Source organism: Seriola lalandi, unplaced genomic scaffold (genome assembly GCF_002814215.2).
Source record: "Seriola lalandi dorsalis isolate HSWRI2012SDOR001 ecotype SW California unplaced genomic scaffold, Sedor1 jcf7180002054995, whole genome shotgun sequence".
In the NCBI taxonomy this organism is placed as follows: domain Eukaryota; kingdom Metazoa; phylum Chordata; class Actinopteri; order Carangiformes; family Carangidae; genus Seriola; species Seriola lalandi.
In genome coordinates, this window is record NW_019525544.1 from 362,393 (window position 1) to 376,173 (window position 13,781).

General features: G+C 42.2%; 1 protein-coding gene across 1 annotated transcript; it reads right to left on the reverse strand.

Moving 5' to 3' along the window:
* Window positions 1–106: 106 nt before the first annotated feature.
* On the reverse strand, window positions 107–13,699 carry LOC111647426 (clustered mitochondria protein homolog). The gene is made up of 28 exons (XM_023397025.2): window positions 12,148–13,699; window positions 11,774–11,934; window positions 11,498–11,669; window positions 10,591–10,731; window positions 10,369–10,499; window positions 10,104–10,258; window positions 9,435–9,560; window positions 9,127–9,274; window positions 8,897–8,989; window positions 8,591–8,809; window positions 8,117–8,292; window positions 7,691–8,002; window positions 7,434–7,567; window positions 6,996–7,097; window positions 6,785–6,885; window positions 6,476–6,628; window positions 5,181–5,243; window positions 4,837–5,084; window positions 4,678–4,762; window positions 4,014–4,167; window positions 3,171–3,310; window positions 2,907–2,987; window positions 2,649–2,774; window positions 2,046–2,167; window positions 1,840–1,933; window positions 1,611–1,745; window positions 1,449–1,522; window positions 107–1,319 (listed from the first exon to the last, which is right to left on the reverse strand). The coding sequence occupies exons 1-28, from the start codon at window positions 13,661–13,663 to the stop codon at window positions 1,193–1,195; spliced, it is 5,289 nt and encodes a 1,762-aa protein (XP_023252793.2). The 5' UTR covers window positions 13,664–13,699; the 3' UTR covers window positions 107–1,192.
* Window positions 13,700–13,781: the final 82 nt, after the last annotated feature.

The window sequence follows — 13,781 nt, forward strand, 5'->3', positions numbered from 1 at the left end:
GCACCTCCGCAAGCTTGTAATTAAAGGAAAACACACTATAATTTTTAAGTTATATGCGTTATTTTTATTACTGTGACTATGTACACAATTTAGAATATGAACAATATTAATAGTAAATAATACGTTTTTATTTGAGATGAGCAGCAGAAGGACAGACTGTAGCCTAGTGATGATGACGAATCATGCAGCTGCTACATAGATGGTGAATAATGGGATGGTGAATAATGGAAGAACTCCCAGGAAACTATAGCACTTCAAATAATTTTACACCAACTATTTGAATACATTTTCAGATTAACAGTGGTAAGCCATATAGTGAAATAACAGTTCTAAAATGAAATTTACTACGCTCACAGTCAATTATACATTTTATGTCTGTGGACCAATTCCAGAAAATGTCACGTGATATAACAATAATATAACAAATCATAACAATACCAGTTCAAACTGTAATGCTTTGATTTCCATCTTATGCCATTTATAAACCACTAATCTGACATGTTCTCATAGAATCTAGAACAATTTCTAAGATTATTATTGTTTCCCCACAGTCACCTGGATATTAATGACAACAATGTGTATTAAGGTGTAATGGGCTGCTAGTGCACATCCAAAACACTCATAGAGATAATTTTAATATTCAGGCATAGACACATTTTCTGTCATGTTCTGAGAAGTGTTCATGGCTCAAGTGTGAAACCCAGTGGACACACAGGGAATTGCAAGAAGATATCAACAAAAATGTAAGAAATTTGGACTTTTAGTTCATAGATGCTATATTATTTTCTCAGTAGGCCCAGACATACTGTGCTTTTCCAGTAATCTAGCAGTCTAATCCTTCATTTTATTTAGAGTCTAGGGTTTATGCATTTCTGTGACAAAAAGGATGAGAGTTATGTATTTGCCATCAAAGTTACAGCCTCCAGGGTTCATTCATGGATTCCATATATTTCAACAAACGCTATATCCTGGTTAGCTTGAATAAGATAAGGCTCTTTTCGACATCCAGTCCTTCACAGACAACTGCAGAACAAACTTTCTACACCTGTCTGTGCCTATACTGTAGTTGTTGTCCAAAGTAGGCTAACCAACTTATTAACACCAGCCATGTGCCTGGCTCTCCTTGGCCATTGTTGCTCATTGTCTGTGGTCATTTACAGAAGTCTGACAGGAGATTGTAATAGTCCGTAGTTCAGTGTAGTTGTCCTTTGTGTGCAGTTCTGCAGTCTTTTTGCTTTGATAACAGATTTTCCAGCTCTTCCACTTGAAGCTTTTCCTTTCCTTTGATCTCAGTCCTCAGGTCTGCGACTTCTTTTGCACTACAGAGAAATACATAATATGTAAAGTACTGCAAATGTGAGGATGACTTTCATCAGAATAATCAGCAGGTGAGGTTATCATTACAATCGCATTATTGATGCCATAACTGAGAGTGCTTTACTGTTCACCTGAGGGGGATGAGAATGATTCCACATGTCAGGTTGAGCTGCTGAAGGATTGCAGGAAGGCTCGGAGTGGAAAACTGGAGAGAAACACAGATGAGATAAAGTGTCACACAACCAGAAATGGGCGTAATACTTATGGAAATGGACTTAACAAACAATACAAACCTTTGGAGGTGGAATACAGGCACTAGGTGTGTTACTGTAGATATGGTTGATGGCTTTCTGAAGGACCACAGCCTGCTGAGTGAGGCTCTTCAGGTATTCTGAGCTTTCCTTCGTACTGTCATGGTTCTCACCAACCTTCATACGTGCAAAAATGAAGTCTCTCAGTTAGAATGACGAGCATATCAGCATAACACCAGCAAACATGGTATTGCAGCATTTTAAAACACACCTGGCTCTTATATATTGAATAAGCCTCTTTCTCGTGTTGCAGAGCTGATCGAAACTCTCCTTTGGTCTCGTATACGGTGGCGAGCAGATGATGACTGCACAGAGGACAGACAGGGAGAGGCAGAGAGGTAAAGATATGTAAAGGTATAAAGGTAAAGAAAATGTAAAGAAAAACAGAGGAATATGACGATAAACTTGTAACGTTACCTGTGTGCATGCCTCAGGGATGTGGCACCGCGGTATTTCGAGGTTAAATTTAAGGCATTCTGTAGGAACTTCAGGGAAAGCTCATACTCCATCAGCCCGTGAAGCACTAGACCCAGCATACTCTGATGTCGTGGAGCACATCAGGGACGTTAATAGATCATTTCAAACACACAAATAAGATGTGATTATATCTTCTAGCATGAATAAAAGTGACTGCATGTAGAAGCCTTGCACCGAAAGTTACTCTCTCATGGTTGGATTCAGAGTTTTCCTATGATGTGCTTCAATTTGTCTATTGCCTATTTGCATTTTCTTGTATTTTCTCTCACTTACCCCTTCTTGTTTGTTTGCAAAAAGTCTTTCCTTATGTTTTCTTCAACACTAGGCCTTGATCCAACATTTTAATAATCCTATAAAGTCTCCCTAACAGTACTTAAAGGCATTTTTTTCTTTCAATTTGTTCCTTATTTTCAAACTTTCTTAACTAACCAAATAAAGCACTGACTAAAGAATGTATATAAACTCCCTTTAATGTCTAGAATTGACCGATCACATCAAATTTATTTAGAGAATGCAACACTTCGTGGATGAGGTCTCACTTACATCCAGCAGTGCGACTTGCGGATGGTCTTCTCCACTCACAAGCAGGGTGAGGTACCGAGCACGATACAGCAGCTGCAGGGAGGTCAAATGCTGGCCTCCGGCAAAGCAGTACAGTGCCAGATAAGTCTGAATCACAGATAGGAGAATACTGTCACGTGAGGATACAAGTATTAGATAATACATTAGTAGAGTTAAGTGAGAGGTTTTTAAAAGAAAATCAGTGTGTCAGTGGATCACTGAGAAGGTGAAGGAACTCACATAGTCTTGTATGGTCTGTGGATGGTCTATACCTTGGACTCTCTCACTGCTCATAACAGCCTTTTCCTGGTGGCTGAGAGCCTGGGAGACACGGAGAGACAATTCTTTATGAAAGCTCACAGATGTTCATTTTTCCCTGTTTGTATTAAAATAGTCAAAGAGCAAATGATAGCTTAAAAAAAAACTTGATATGTGGGTAATTATTCACAAGTCTGGAACCAGGGTAGATAAAAGGTCATGACATAAATTGTAATGCATATTTACATCTGCATATTCCCCCAAGATGTAGCTGAGCCGTCCCAGGAGACGCAGGCACATGCACACATCCTCATGTAGGACCCCGCATACGCTGCTGAACAGAGTCAGGGCCTGGCTGATCAATTCATAGCCCTCTTTGAGAAGCCCTAAAAGCAAACATAAAACACCAATGATGAGCATCGCATGCACCTACATTAATGATATCTTCTCTTCACGTGAAGTACACTGAATCCAGGGGATTTTACCTTTCAGCAAATCCAAATCTGAGAGATCAGTGTCTGTGTTTTAGAGGCTGGTATTTCATACCTTTGTGTTAAATTCCACGGTAACATAAGAAGAGCAAATTTTGAATGACCCACTGATGGGGTATCCACAAACTTACATCTTAAAGAAAGGTACATGGCCATTTTTAAGTTGACTGGTGAATCGTGAAGTTCAGCTGAAGCTAATATCGACCGTCTACGTTGGTCAAATCAACTTCCGAAGTTACAGTGTTTAGTACAAATTTCCCTCTTTGTGCTTCAAGTATTTGGATTTTTCTCCTGTAAAGCATGTAAAGTGTATATCAGGTGATATATGCTGAATGGATTGATTGATTGATTGATTGATTGACTTTATTGTCCACCTCACTGGAAATTTGTCTTTGGCTTCTCCCAAAGAAAGTACAATAAAAATACATACAATCAGCTCAACAAAACACACCATTAAAAACATACAACAAGTACAACATACGATACTACAATAGTAATGGATCTTTCAGTTAAGGTTTAGTTACTTTAGTTAAATGTAAACACATTTACTGTATTTCATGCAGTTGTAAGTGTTTGTACTTGTGTCTGCGTCTCTCACCCTGCTGTACTGCCACCTGTGCCTGTTGCACAAGCTGTGTGGCATCTGTTGCTGAAGGTTTGAGATGTTTGACCACAGGGAACATGTTGACGACATCTTCCTCACCGAACACCGGCCTGTGTCGAGACTCAAACACATACTCCCTCAGCTGTACCTAAATACAGAGAAAAGGAAGAAGGGGCAGAAGGGAAACAGCTGCATTTTGATTTCAGGTTTTTTACATGGTTTGATTCTTGGCTCCTCCAGCCCACATGTTGAAGTGTCCTTGGGCAAGATATTAAACCCCAAACTGCCCTCGATGTATCATCGGTGTGTGAGTGATAGAAAAAGGCCTGTGTGATATGGAAAAAAACGCTGTATGATTGGGTGACTGTGGCTCTGAGGGGTCGATAAAACTAGAAAAGCGCAAAGTAACTGCAGTCCATTTACCATTTACTATTTCTCTCTCTAGTCCCTATTGCCCACCTCATTGGAGCCAAGAAAATGTCCTGCCTGTGACAGCTAGGTCAAGTAAAGCAGTATCAGTCGCAACTTTCTCTTTTGCAGCTTCAGATATAATTTTTAATGATACAAAAGGTGTGCTTTCACTTACAGTTCCTAGAGCAGCTTTAAGATAGACAGAACATTTAATTTAACATGAAGAGAAGCATGGTAGATATCTGACCTGGATGCCCGTCTTGATGGCAATCTCTCTCAGGAGGGAGATCCTCTGAAGGCCGTGCTTTTCTATTACTTCATCTACACTGTCACTGAACACAGAGAGGATGAAAGTGTAAAGTCCTGCTGCACATATCCAGCCACACATATAAACACACACACGTACCAGTCAAGTGTGTAGTGGTAATAATCTCCAGCCTCAGTCCTGATCCTGCCCCACAGCTCATTCGGGGTCAGTCGAGCCCACACACTATCTGTCAACATGGCAACTCGACTCCCGTGGCTCCGCCGACGTCGGCTCCTGCGACGAGAGAGCAGCTCATCTGAGCAGGAGTCGGGGACGCAGGAGGAGGAACTCAAGAGACAGTTCAGGAAGTGACTGACTGCAGCAGAGAAGGCTGCGGGTTCCACATCCTGGGACAAAATAAGATATAAGTTAGAAAATTTGTGCTAGATTGTTAAATCTTATATCTAAATATTTTATGTGTTTACATTATTTGAGCACGTCACCTGTAGATAGGTCCTGAAGATGTGTTTTGCACTTCTGATGAAGACTTCACTGATAGAAATTCTCTGTGAGGGAACATTTGATCAGTGATTTGATCAGGAAGACAGCGTCCATCATATTATGAAAGAAAATGATTAGAGATAACTTAAGCTTTTGACCAAGAACTGTAGAAAAAACTTTGATTGCAACTTCGTCGTGAATGGTCGAAGCTCTGTCGCTCACAAGGCATTTTTTTGTTGAACTTGGCAGCATTATTTTCCCATCTATAAACCTATTTTGTGGTGTACCACAAGGGTTTCAGGGTCATTAGCTGTACGATATATCCCATATGTACAAGGGCACAGTCTCAGGTCACCAGAAAAAGACCTTCTTGCAGTTTTAAGTCTAGACTTGCAGTCAAGAGTGACCTGAATTTTCTGTCATGGCAACTAAACTGTGAAATGAAACCCTATTTATAATCTGCAGCTACATCTGTATTTTCTTTTAAAGATCACCTAAAAACACACATTTTAAACTAGCTTTTAACAGACTTGTATGATTTCTACAATATAATCTTGCTTTATTTATCATTAGTATGTCATTTATCTGGTTTTATGTTTTACTGTATAGTTTTCATACTGTTTCTCATGTCTTTGTTAGAATGAGGATAAAAATGTTTCTAACTGTGCTAAGAAAAGTGTGATACAATTAGCATATATAGTCTTATTCTTCTTTGAGTGAACACATTTAGCTCTTGGTAATGATCATCTTTTGTCTGTCCCGTAAATGTGTGAAAAAGACTAAAATATATTCATTTCCAACAGCTGAGTCTAAGACTGCATTACCGTGAAACATATTCAATTATTTCAGGCTTTGGAAAGCTAATCCTAGTTCATCTCATTAAATTTGCACGATTTTCAAGCCACATCTGTTATACATCAGCAGACTGATAAATTATACATACAGCAAATTTCAAAATGATTTCTGATCACAAAGGGTATTGAAGATTTTAAATGAGTGTAGTGTGACAAAGAATTAAATTATTAAATTCAACACATGTCCAAAACATCTGTCCTGTCACTTAATCCCTACCTGATGAGTGCCAACTCAGTGCTCACAATCCTACCACTACTATAGAATATAATAGTAATATAAAGATATGTTTTATATTCATATGAAATATGGGGTTTGTTTAATACATTTGTTAAATATTAATTTATTGAGCATTTATTTATATTTCTTCACTTGACAGCTGGACAAGAGGTAGACAGCCCTGTCGACTTTACATACATGTGCTGTAGTTAATAATTGTTAGTACCTGTATGTGGCTGAGTCTCCCTCTCTCCTCCACTGTGTGCAGCTCCCTCAGCAGCGTGCCCAGGTACCGAACATTCACACCATGCTGATGAAGCACTGAGGTCAGGGTGGCCCCATCCATCGGCACTGATGTGTGGTCAAGACAGTCCCTCAGCTACCACACACACACACACACACACACACACACACACACACACACACACACACACACACACACACACACACCATTATCATCATCATCATTAACATCACACATTTTAAACTTCACGCACATGACAGCGTGAACATTAATGCTCCTCATGAGACTCACCACAGCTGGAATCTGATTCGACAGCAGAAAAGCAGCTGCATCCCACAACATCTTCCTCTGCCTCTGAACCTCCTCAACAAACTCAGATGAGAAACGAACGCCTGCATCAGACACATTCAATCTTAGTCTGACTTTTGTTCCCCTTTAAACTTTAAATCCACAACCGTGTGTGTGTTTGTGTGTGTGTGTGTGTGTGTGCACAAGCCAATACCTGGAGAGCAAACATCAGGATTGAAGCGGATGTCAAAGCGACAGTCACTCACTGATCCGACAGCCTCACAAGCTTTCATGATCATATCTCTTCCCTGCAATTCTACAAAAGAATTTGCACATTTCAAGGGGTGATTAACTGTGATGTAACTTTATTAATAAACATAACAGTGAGAATCTTTTTAAGAAAAAATGTCACCACAAGGTTTATTTAGCAGCTGTTCTAGAGCTATTTATCATATCACATGGTCTTCATCAGCAGGTGGAGTTTGCCCATATGCTGCTGGAGTTGTAGTTTGATTTAAAGACTTCACATCCATGTCGGTTTAAAAGCTAATAATTTATATTGTTATAGTGTCATCTATTATATCACAGCCTGTTATCTCCTGGTTTATCAATAGGTTTCATAATTCAATTTCATGTAGTTGGTGTTATTCACCCTTGTCAGCACCGGCTGTGACTGTATCTCCAGTTCTTGGCTCACAGACCGGCACTTCACTCTGCTCTGTGGCGTTATCCTGCTCTTCCAGTTGGTTGAGCTCCTGGGCCACTATCCTGACATACAGTTCATACCTGCAGCAGAAAACAATTATAAGGTTCTTTGTTTCTAACTCTCAGTTCCTCCTGCAGGTTCCATTGTTGGTTAAATTTGTGTTCAAACATTCATCAAAGGGCTCCACATCTGCTCTTCCTCACCTGTGCTGGACAAAGGCCTCTATCAGCTCTGGTCTCAGGCTGGCCAGGCTGTGACGATGTCGCCGTGGGTAACCAAAGCTCTGACACTCCTTTGGCACCTCCTCCCTCGTCTCGCCTGTCTCTGAGAACTGGAAGTTCAGGTCTGGGGGGAAGGTGCGGAGAAGGTCCAGGATGTAAGGTCGTCCGTCATTACCCAGGATGCCTTTGGTCTCAATGCCAGAGCACAGCTCCACTGGAATGTTGTTGTGGTCGAGCACCTGGTGACGCTGGATTCTCAGTGGTTTACTGGTTTTATCCAGAAGCTCCAGAAACCTGTGGTAAAACATATTTCTGATCAAATTCACGTCAGGATTACTTGATCAAGATCCCAATCCCTAAAATATTAGCCATTATTGTTTTGTGTGAGTGTGTGTGTCTGTGTGTTACCTGGGGTGCGTAAAAACAGTTGCTCCGTAGTCATTCGAGCCATAGACTACACTCTGCTCCTGATTTTTCTCCAGTATCCCAGGAACAATTGTCTGAGCGATAACACGGATTCCACGATAATCCACCACAGCTGTCCCAAGTGTGTGAAGCCCCTCTGTGTCGACAGATGCGTATGCCTGTGGCAGAGCAATTTAATTATTTTTGTTTTAATGACAAGAACATGAAAGCATTCCTACAAATAGTCTGACAGTGTGGGAAGGGATTAGATTAGATATATTTGAAAGTGAAAATCTGAAAGGTAGCCAATGCGACTGCAGGGAAGGTTATTATCTTGAAGGATGAATATTGTTTTCCCTTTAATACCCAGATATTATAACCTTACAGAGCTATTCGACACAATACTGTCCCTGAACCTGCATTTTTAGACAGTACAGATAAAACAGTAAACCTCACTCTTCATGTCAGGATGTCTACCTGTGCTCCTCTCAAGTCGCAGATGGCAGCAGCATGAGCAGCAGTGTTGCCCCCCAGTGGGCGGTAGTGCTCAGATATGTCGAAGCCCAAGCTGAAGAAGAGGTTGTTCCAGATGAACATCTGCATATGAGGCGCCTCACCTGGGTTTAATGGCATGACGTTACCGTCGATAACAGCCACGGCACCTTGTGTTGCAGCGGCAACAAAGTCACTGTTGGTCTGGATGGGGAGGGGTGAGGGCACAGTCACAAGTCTGCTTCCCTAACCAATAACTGGGAGAACAATGGAAAGAAGATGTGGTGTCACCTTAAATATGCTCCTCTCTCTGTGCAGCCGCTCCTGAAGGGAGTTCCTCGGGAGTTCTCTGCATCCTTGCAGCTCCTCATTCCATTCCCGACTCTGTGGCCATAACACACAACCTAGATATCAGCATCATCATCACTATCAGACTGTCAGTCAGCCTTAGATAAGTTATATATGTTATATATCTTTGCATTTCCAAATTTAGCCTATTTCCCCTAATTTGTGTCTGCAACCTGCCCAGCTGTGTGCTTGTCCTGGCCCATGTGACTGGTGTGTGTCTCCTCCGCTCTGACACAGTCGAGGGCGTGGTCTCCATGAGGGGCAGTCCAGGTGAACACCTGAAAAGGTGCTGCGAACCGCTCATAAGGGTGTTGCTGGACTCTGGTTTAAAGCAGGTGACAGAAGACATTTTTCCATTAGCAAGGTTAGTATGGGTGTGAGAATTTCTATTGAGTTGAAAGTATTATTGGATTGATAGGATATTGATACATGTCATTTGAATGAATGAATTTTCGAACTTAATAACAGAAAGTCTGCTCACCTCTTCTTCTGCAGGGCAGTGAAGTTTTTCCTGAAAGCAGGGCTGACTTGACTCAGCAGCTCAACTAGAGAGTGGCAAAGGATTTTGGGAACTGCAGGTTTCGGGTTGAAGTTGAAGGCAGTTGACCTGGAGCAGTCAGAACAAATGAACTGTAGTTGAATCCAGATAAGTTTCTACAATCCTCATCGTAAACAAGTGTTGTTGGTTTTTACTTGTGGAACTTTGAGAGGAAGAAATGCAACGTCCAGAGGAAATTCATAGTCAGAAACACATTTAGAGTCAAAGGTCATGTTCGTGGCTCTGTGTCTTGAACTAAATGCTCACATTGGCAATGCTAACATGCTGATACACTAAACCCAAAGTACAGCTGAAGCTGATGGGAATGATATTCGTTCTACAGGTATTTGGTCATAAACAAAGTATCAGACAAACTGCATCATCTGGGGACCATGAATGTCTGTGCAAATGTGTCTGTGCCAATCCATATAAGATATTTCTTTAATAACTGAAAACTTTGACCTGCTGTCGGCGCCTGTGGAAAAGTAAGTGAATCATTTAAAGTCATTAAAATATCTTGACTGGGAACCATGAATGTCTGTATTAAATATCCTGCCAGTCCATTAATCACAGATTGGCAAACTCGCAGTGGTTGAACAGTTTAACACTCACTGATTGAGGTAGAAACCACGGGTAGAGGATGTAATGTTGAGTTCTCTGTCTTCCATAGTCAGGACGTTGAGGTACATTAAGTCCCCATGCATCTTCCTGTTCCCGGGTGGAGGGTTCCAGCTGCTCATGGTCAGAACGCGCAGGCACTGTAACGGCTGTAATGATATTTTCATAAAATTCCACTGTTGCTTCTAAATGAGTATGTTTTATTGAATTTTATATATTTAACAAGTCATATTTGCAATATCAAAAGCTGATCTCCCACCTTCCAGTCATCTCTGACGGGCTGCAGTGGGGTAAGTGGTCGGTCCTTACATCCGGGGAGGATGTATTCTGGAGGGCTGCAGTCAACAGACTCCTTTTCAGCGACACGCCTCTTCGCCACACTTTCATAATCTGAAAGGACGAATATGGAGGTGGAAGGGTTGAATGATTACTGACAGAAAAGGCCGAGACAAAAGCCCGAGGTGCAAGTGAACAATGTTACCCTTGTCTCCTCTGGTGTAAAAGGTGAGGTAAGATAGTGAGCTGCCGTTCACTCCGTTGTACGCATCTGCAGGGTCGAGGCTCCTCAGAAGATCACATACATGTCTGAGATGAAGACGAGCATCACGCACTGAATAAGAATCTGCAACGAGATCCCGAGAGATGCTTTTAAATAGTTTAATTCAATCTTCCACAAGCGTGTGATTAACTGAGGGTATTTCTTGTTGCTGTGTTGCATTTCATGAAAGAAGGTAACAAACAAATCAGTACATTTATGGACAAGACAAAGACAGTGCAGGATAAGACAAGCATATATGTCAAATTAATTGTCAAAATTAGTGACATACATAAACTTTGAGGCATAGCCTGCGAAAACTCAAAGAAAACACGACATTGTCATGCAATCCTATATAGTGAACATATTTTCTTCACTTCATAGGTGACCTAGCCTTGGAAAATAGACAATACACAATATCTAAATATTGTATTTTTCCACAGAAGGCAGCTGCAGGTGACCAGTACATTTATAGTTAGGTTTAAAGTGAGTGATGCATGAGACAGAAATAATTCTTAGTTGGTGGTGATGTTTATCAAAGCAAACGTAAACTGTGGTTGTGCTGTGTCATAAATGATGTTGTAAACCTTCCTGGATGAGGTTTGGTATTTGGCCATTTTCACCACATTTGCACGGCCTGATGATCTGAGCCTGAGCAGTTTCGAGACATAAAGAGAAAGCATGTGTCTGTCACCTGTGTGGCTTGAATGAGGGGTTAACATTTTTCAGACTAAAAGTGTGAGCCTTCTTGTGACAATGTGTCACAGGTCCATAATAAAACAATGCTGCTCTCCAAGTGGACTACACTTTTAATTATCAGAAAAAAGAAGAGAGAAAAAGATGAGGCAGTTACCCTCCACCAACTTGATCAGCGCTCCGTCCTGGATGCCCTGGATGGAGCGCAGCTCTGTGAGGCTGTCAAGCGTGGTGCCTCCCAGCTGGAGAGAGAAGCAGGTGCGGTGGCAGGTGATCTCATGGTCCATCAGCACCTGGTGCAGCTCCGCCACCAACATCTGGCCTGACACCTGAGAGTTGTGGAGAGACAGAGAGTTGGATTGGAGTGATTCAGAAAGACATGAAGATAAAGTGAAGAATCTTGGAGAAATTAATGACAGAAGTACAACAGAACCTGGAGCTCAAAACTTTCTGTTCCTGGAGGTTGAATTCTGACAATAAAGCCTGTCTCTTGGAGATCAACTATGTCACGGATGCTAAGCTGTTCCCTTTTATCAGGATCTGACTGCTCCAGATGATCATCCTTTGGGCTTTCCTCAGATTGACTTGGAGGTGCTGTTGACAACAGTGCATAAGAGACACAAATAGGCTGTGAGGACATAAGCTGTCTGTGTGAAATGGAGAATCATTTTACCCAGAAGTGAAATAAAAAAAAAAGGATAATCAGGACTTAATTACATGTTGACAAGAAAATCATATAGTGCAAAGAAGGAACATGTTTGAATATGACAGTACTAATACATAATCCAGTCCAATAAAATAACGCACCTTTGCCATGTGGTGCTGCCAGAAACAGCCTGTCAACTAAAAACAAGGTAATTTGCTTCATCTCAGATCCTTCCTCCTCCACCTGTTGCAGAGCTGTCTCCAACCCCAAAACCTGCTGCAGACCAGTCTTGCTGTTGTCAGCCTCCTCCCTCTTTGGCGGGTGCAACTTTTCCTGGCTCTGAGTATGTTCTGCATTCAAAATGGGGTGATGAGCTGTCTGATGTGTGTGGTCCTCAGACGGACTTATTCTTGTTTCTGTGTGGATCATGCTATGGTCCTTTTCATTTACATTCTGATCTGACAGCTCGGTCACCTCTCCCATCTGGTCATTATCCTGATTCCTCTGTTGTGTCAGGGCTCCACGACACTCGGCAGGGTCAAAGTTCTCCCCCATATCAGTGTTGTTAGAGCTGTTTTTTATCAGCTTCATCTGTACGACAGTGTTCTCATCCATGTTGTTTACACTGTGTTCAGTCAGCATCACTGAAGGGCGCTCTGATTGAATGTTTCCTTCGTTGTCTTTTACGTCCTCCTGTGTCTGAAAAGTGTGGCGCTCGGTCCAGGGAATGTCTGTATTTCCCCGAGAAGCTTTAGTCTTCTGTTGCAACTGAAAGACACTCTCTTCGTCAGTGTTTAACTCCTCATTTAGCGCCATGTTTTGTTCTGTTTTAAATGTCTGCTCGTGGATGTGATTCTCTTTCAGTTTCTCCTGTTCAGCTTCCTCTCTGAGGGCCAGATTTTTTTTCTCGGTCTGTCTTTCCACCTTCCCTGACTCTTCTAACTCTGCAAAAGCTTCTCTGTCAGACCAGGTTCCAGAGCCCGGTATCCTCATATATTGTTTCTCTGGCGGCGTAGTAGTGACAGTTTCCGAGCGTCTCTCTCGTGATGTTTGTGTATCTGTTTGTATCTCCAGGAGCACATCCACCTGTTTCAATATTTCATGTTCTTCCTTAACATCCACCGCCATCTCTTTTGTAGTGACAGTGCTTGTTAGTGTATTTACTTCTCTCTCCATAGTCTGATTACTGCACACGAGCATTTCTGTTTGCGTCTGAACTTCTGTCTGTGACTCTGTCTGAGTCTGCACCCCCATACCAATCTGCGTCTCCATTTCTGTCTGTGTCTCAACCTCAGAATACCCCCTGCTCCTCCCCGTGTTGCTCCTATCTTGTCCTCCATCTCCTGGCTCATTCACCCTCACTCCATCACCTCTTCCCTCTTCCTCCTCAGACACCAGCAGACACACCATCGGCTCCACCAGAGTCACGTCCCCTCCCAGGTTGCTGCTTAGGATGATGTCGGGAAACAGGAAGTGCTCCGGTTCGAGGGCCGGGTTCGTCACACCGCTGGAGGAGGGTAACAGGTCGTCCTCCAGGTCGTCCGGCAGGCATGGCGATTCACAGTCGCTCTCTTCACTGGACAGCAGAGGGGACCTCTCCGCCTCCCCCCGGGCCGGTGTGTCCTTACATTTAAAGTAGTCTGACAGTGTTTGGCAGCATTGAACTATATTTCCCATGGTGCCTTTGTGCACAAAACAGCATACAACTGTGCAGGTGACCTAAGGGAGAAAAGACCACAGTGTTTATATGAGTTCAAGCTATTAACAGAAACTTAGAGGGAAACTACAGCAACAA

Bases quoted from the DNA above. Each gene is read 5' to 3' on its own strand.
- LOC111647426 (XM_023397025.2), bottom strand. From the start codon at position 13,663: ATGGGAAATATAGTTCAATGCTGCCAAACACTGTCAGACTACTTTAAA. The intron at 9,561-10,103 runs GTGAGTGTTAAA...TGACTGCTCCAG, and splicing joins CGTGGTTTCTACCTCAATCA to GTCAACTGCCTTCAACTTCA. The intron at 1,746-1,839 runs GTGTGTTTTAAA...GCACGTATGAAG, and splicing joins ATTCAATATATAAGAGCCAG to GTTGGTGAGAACCATGACAG.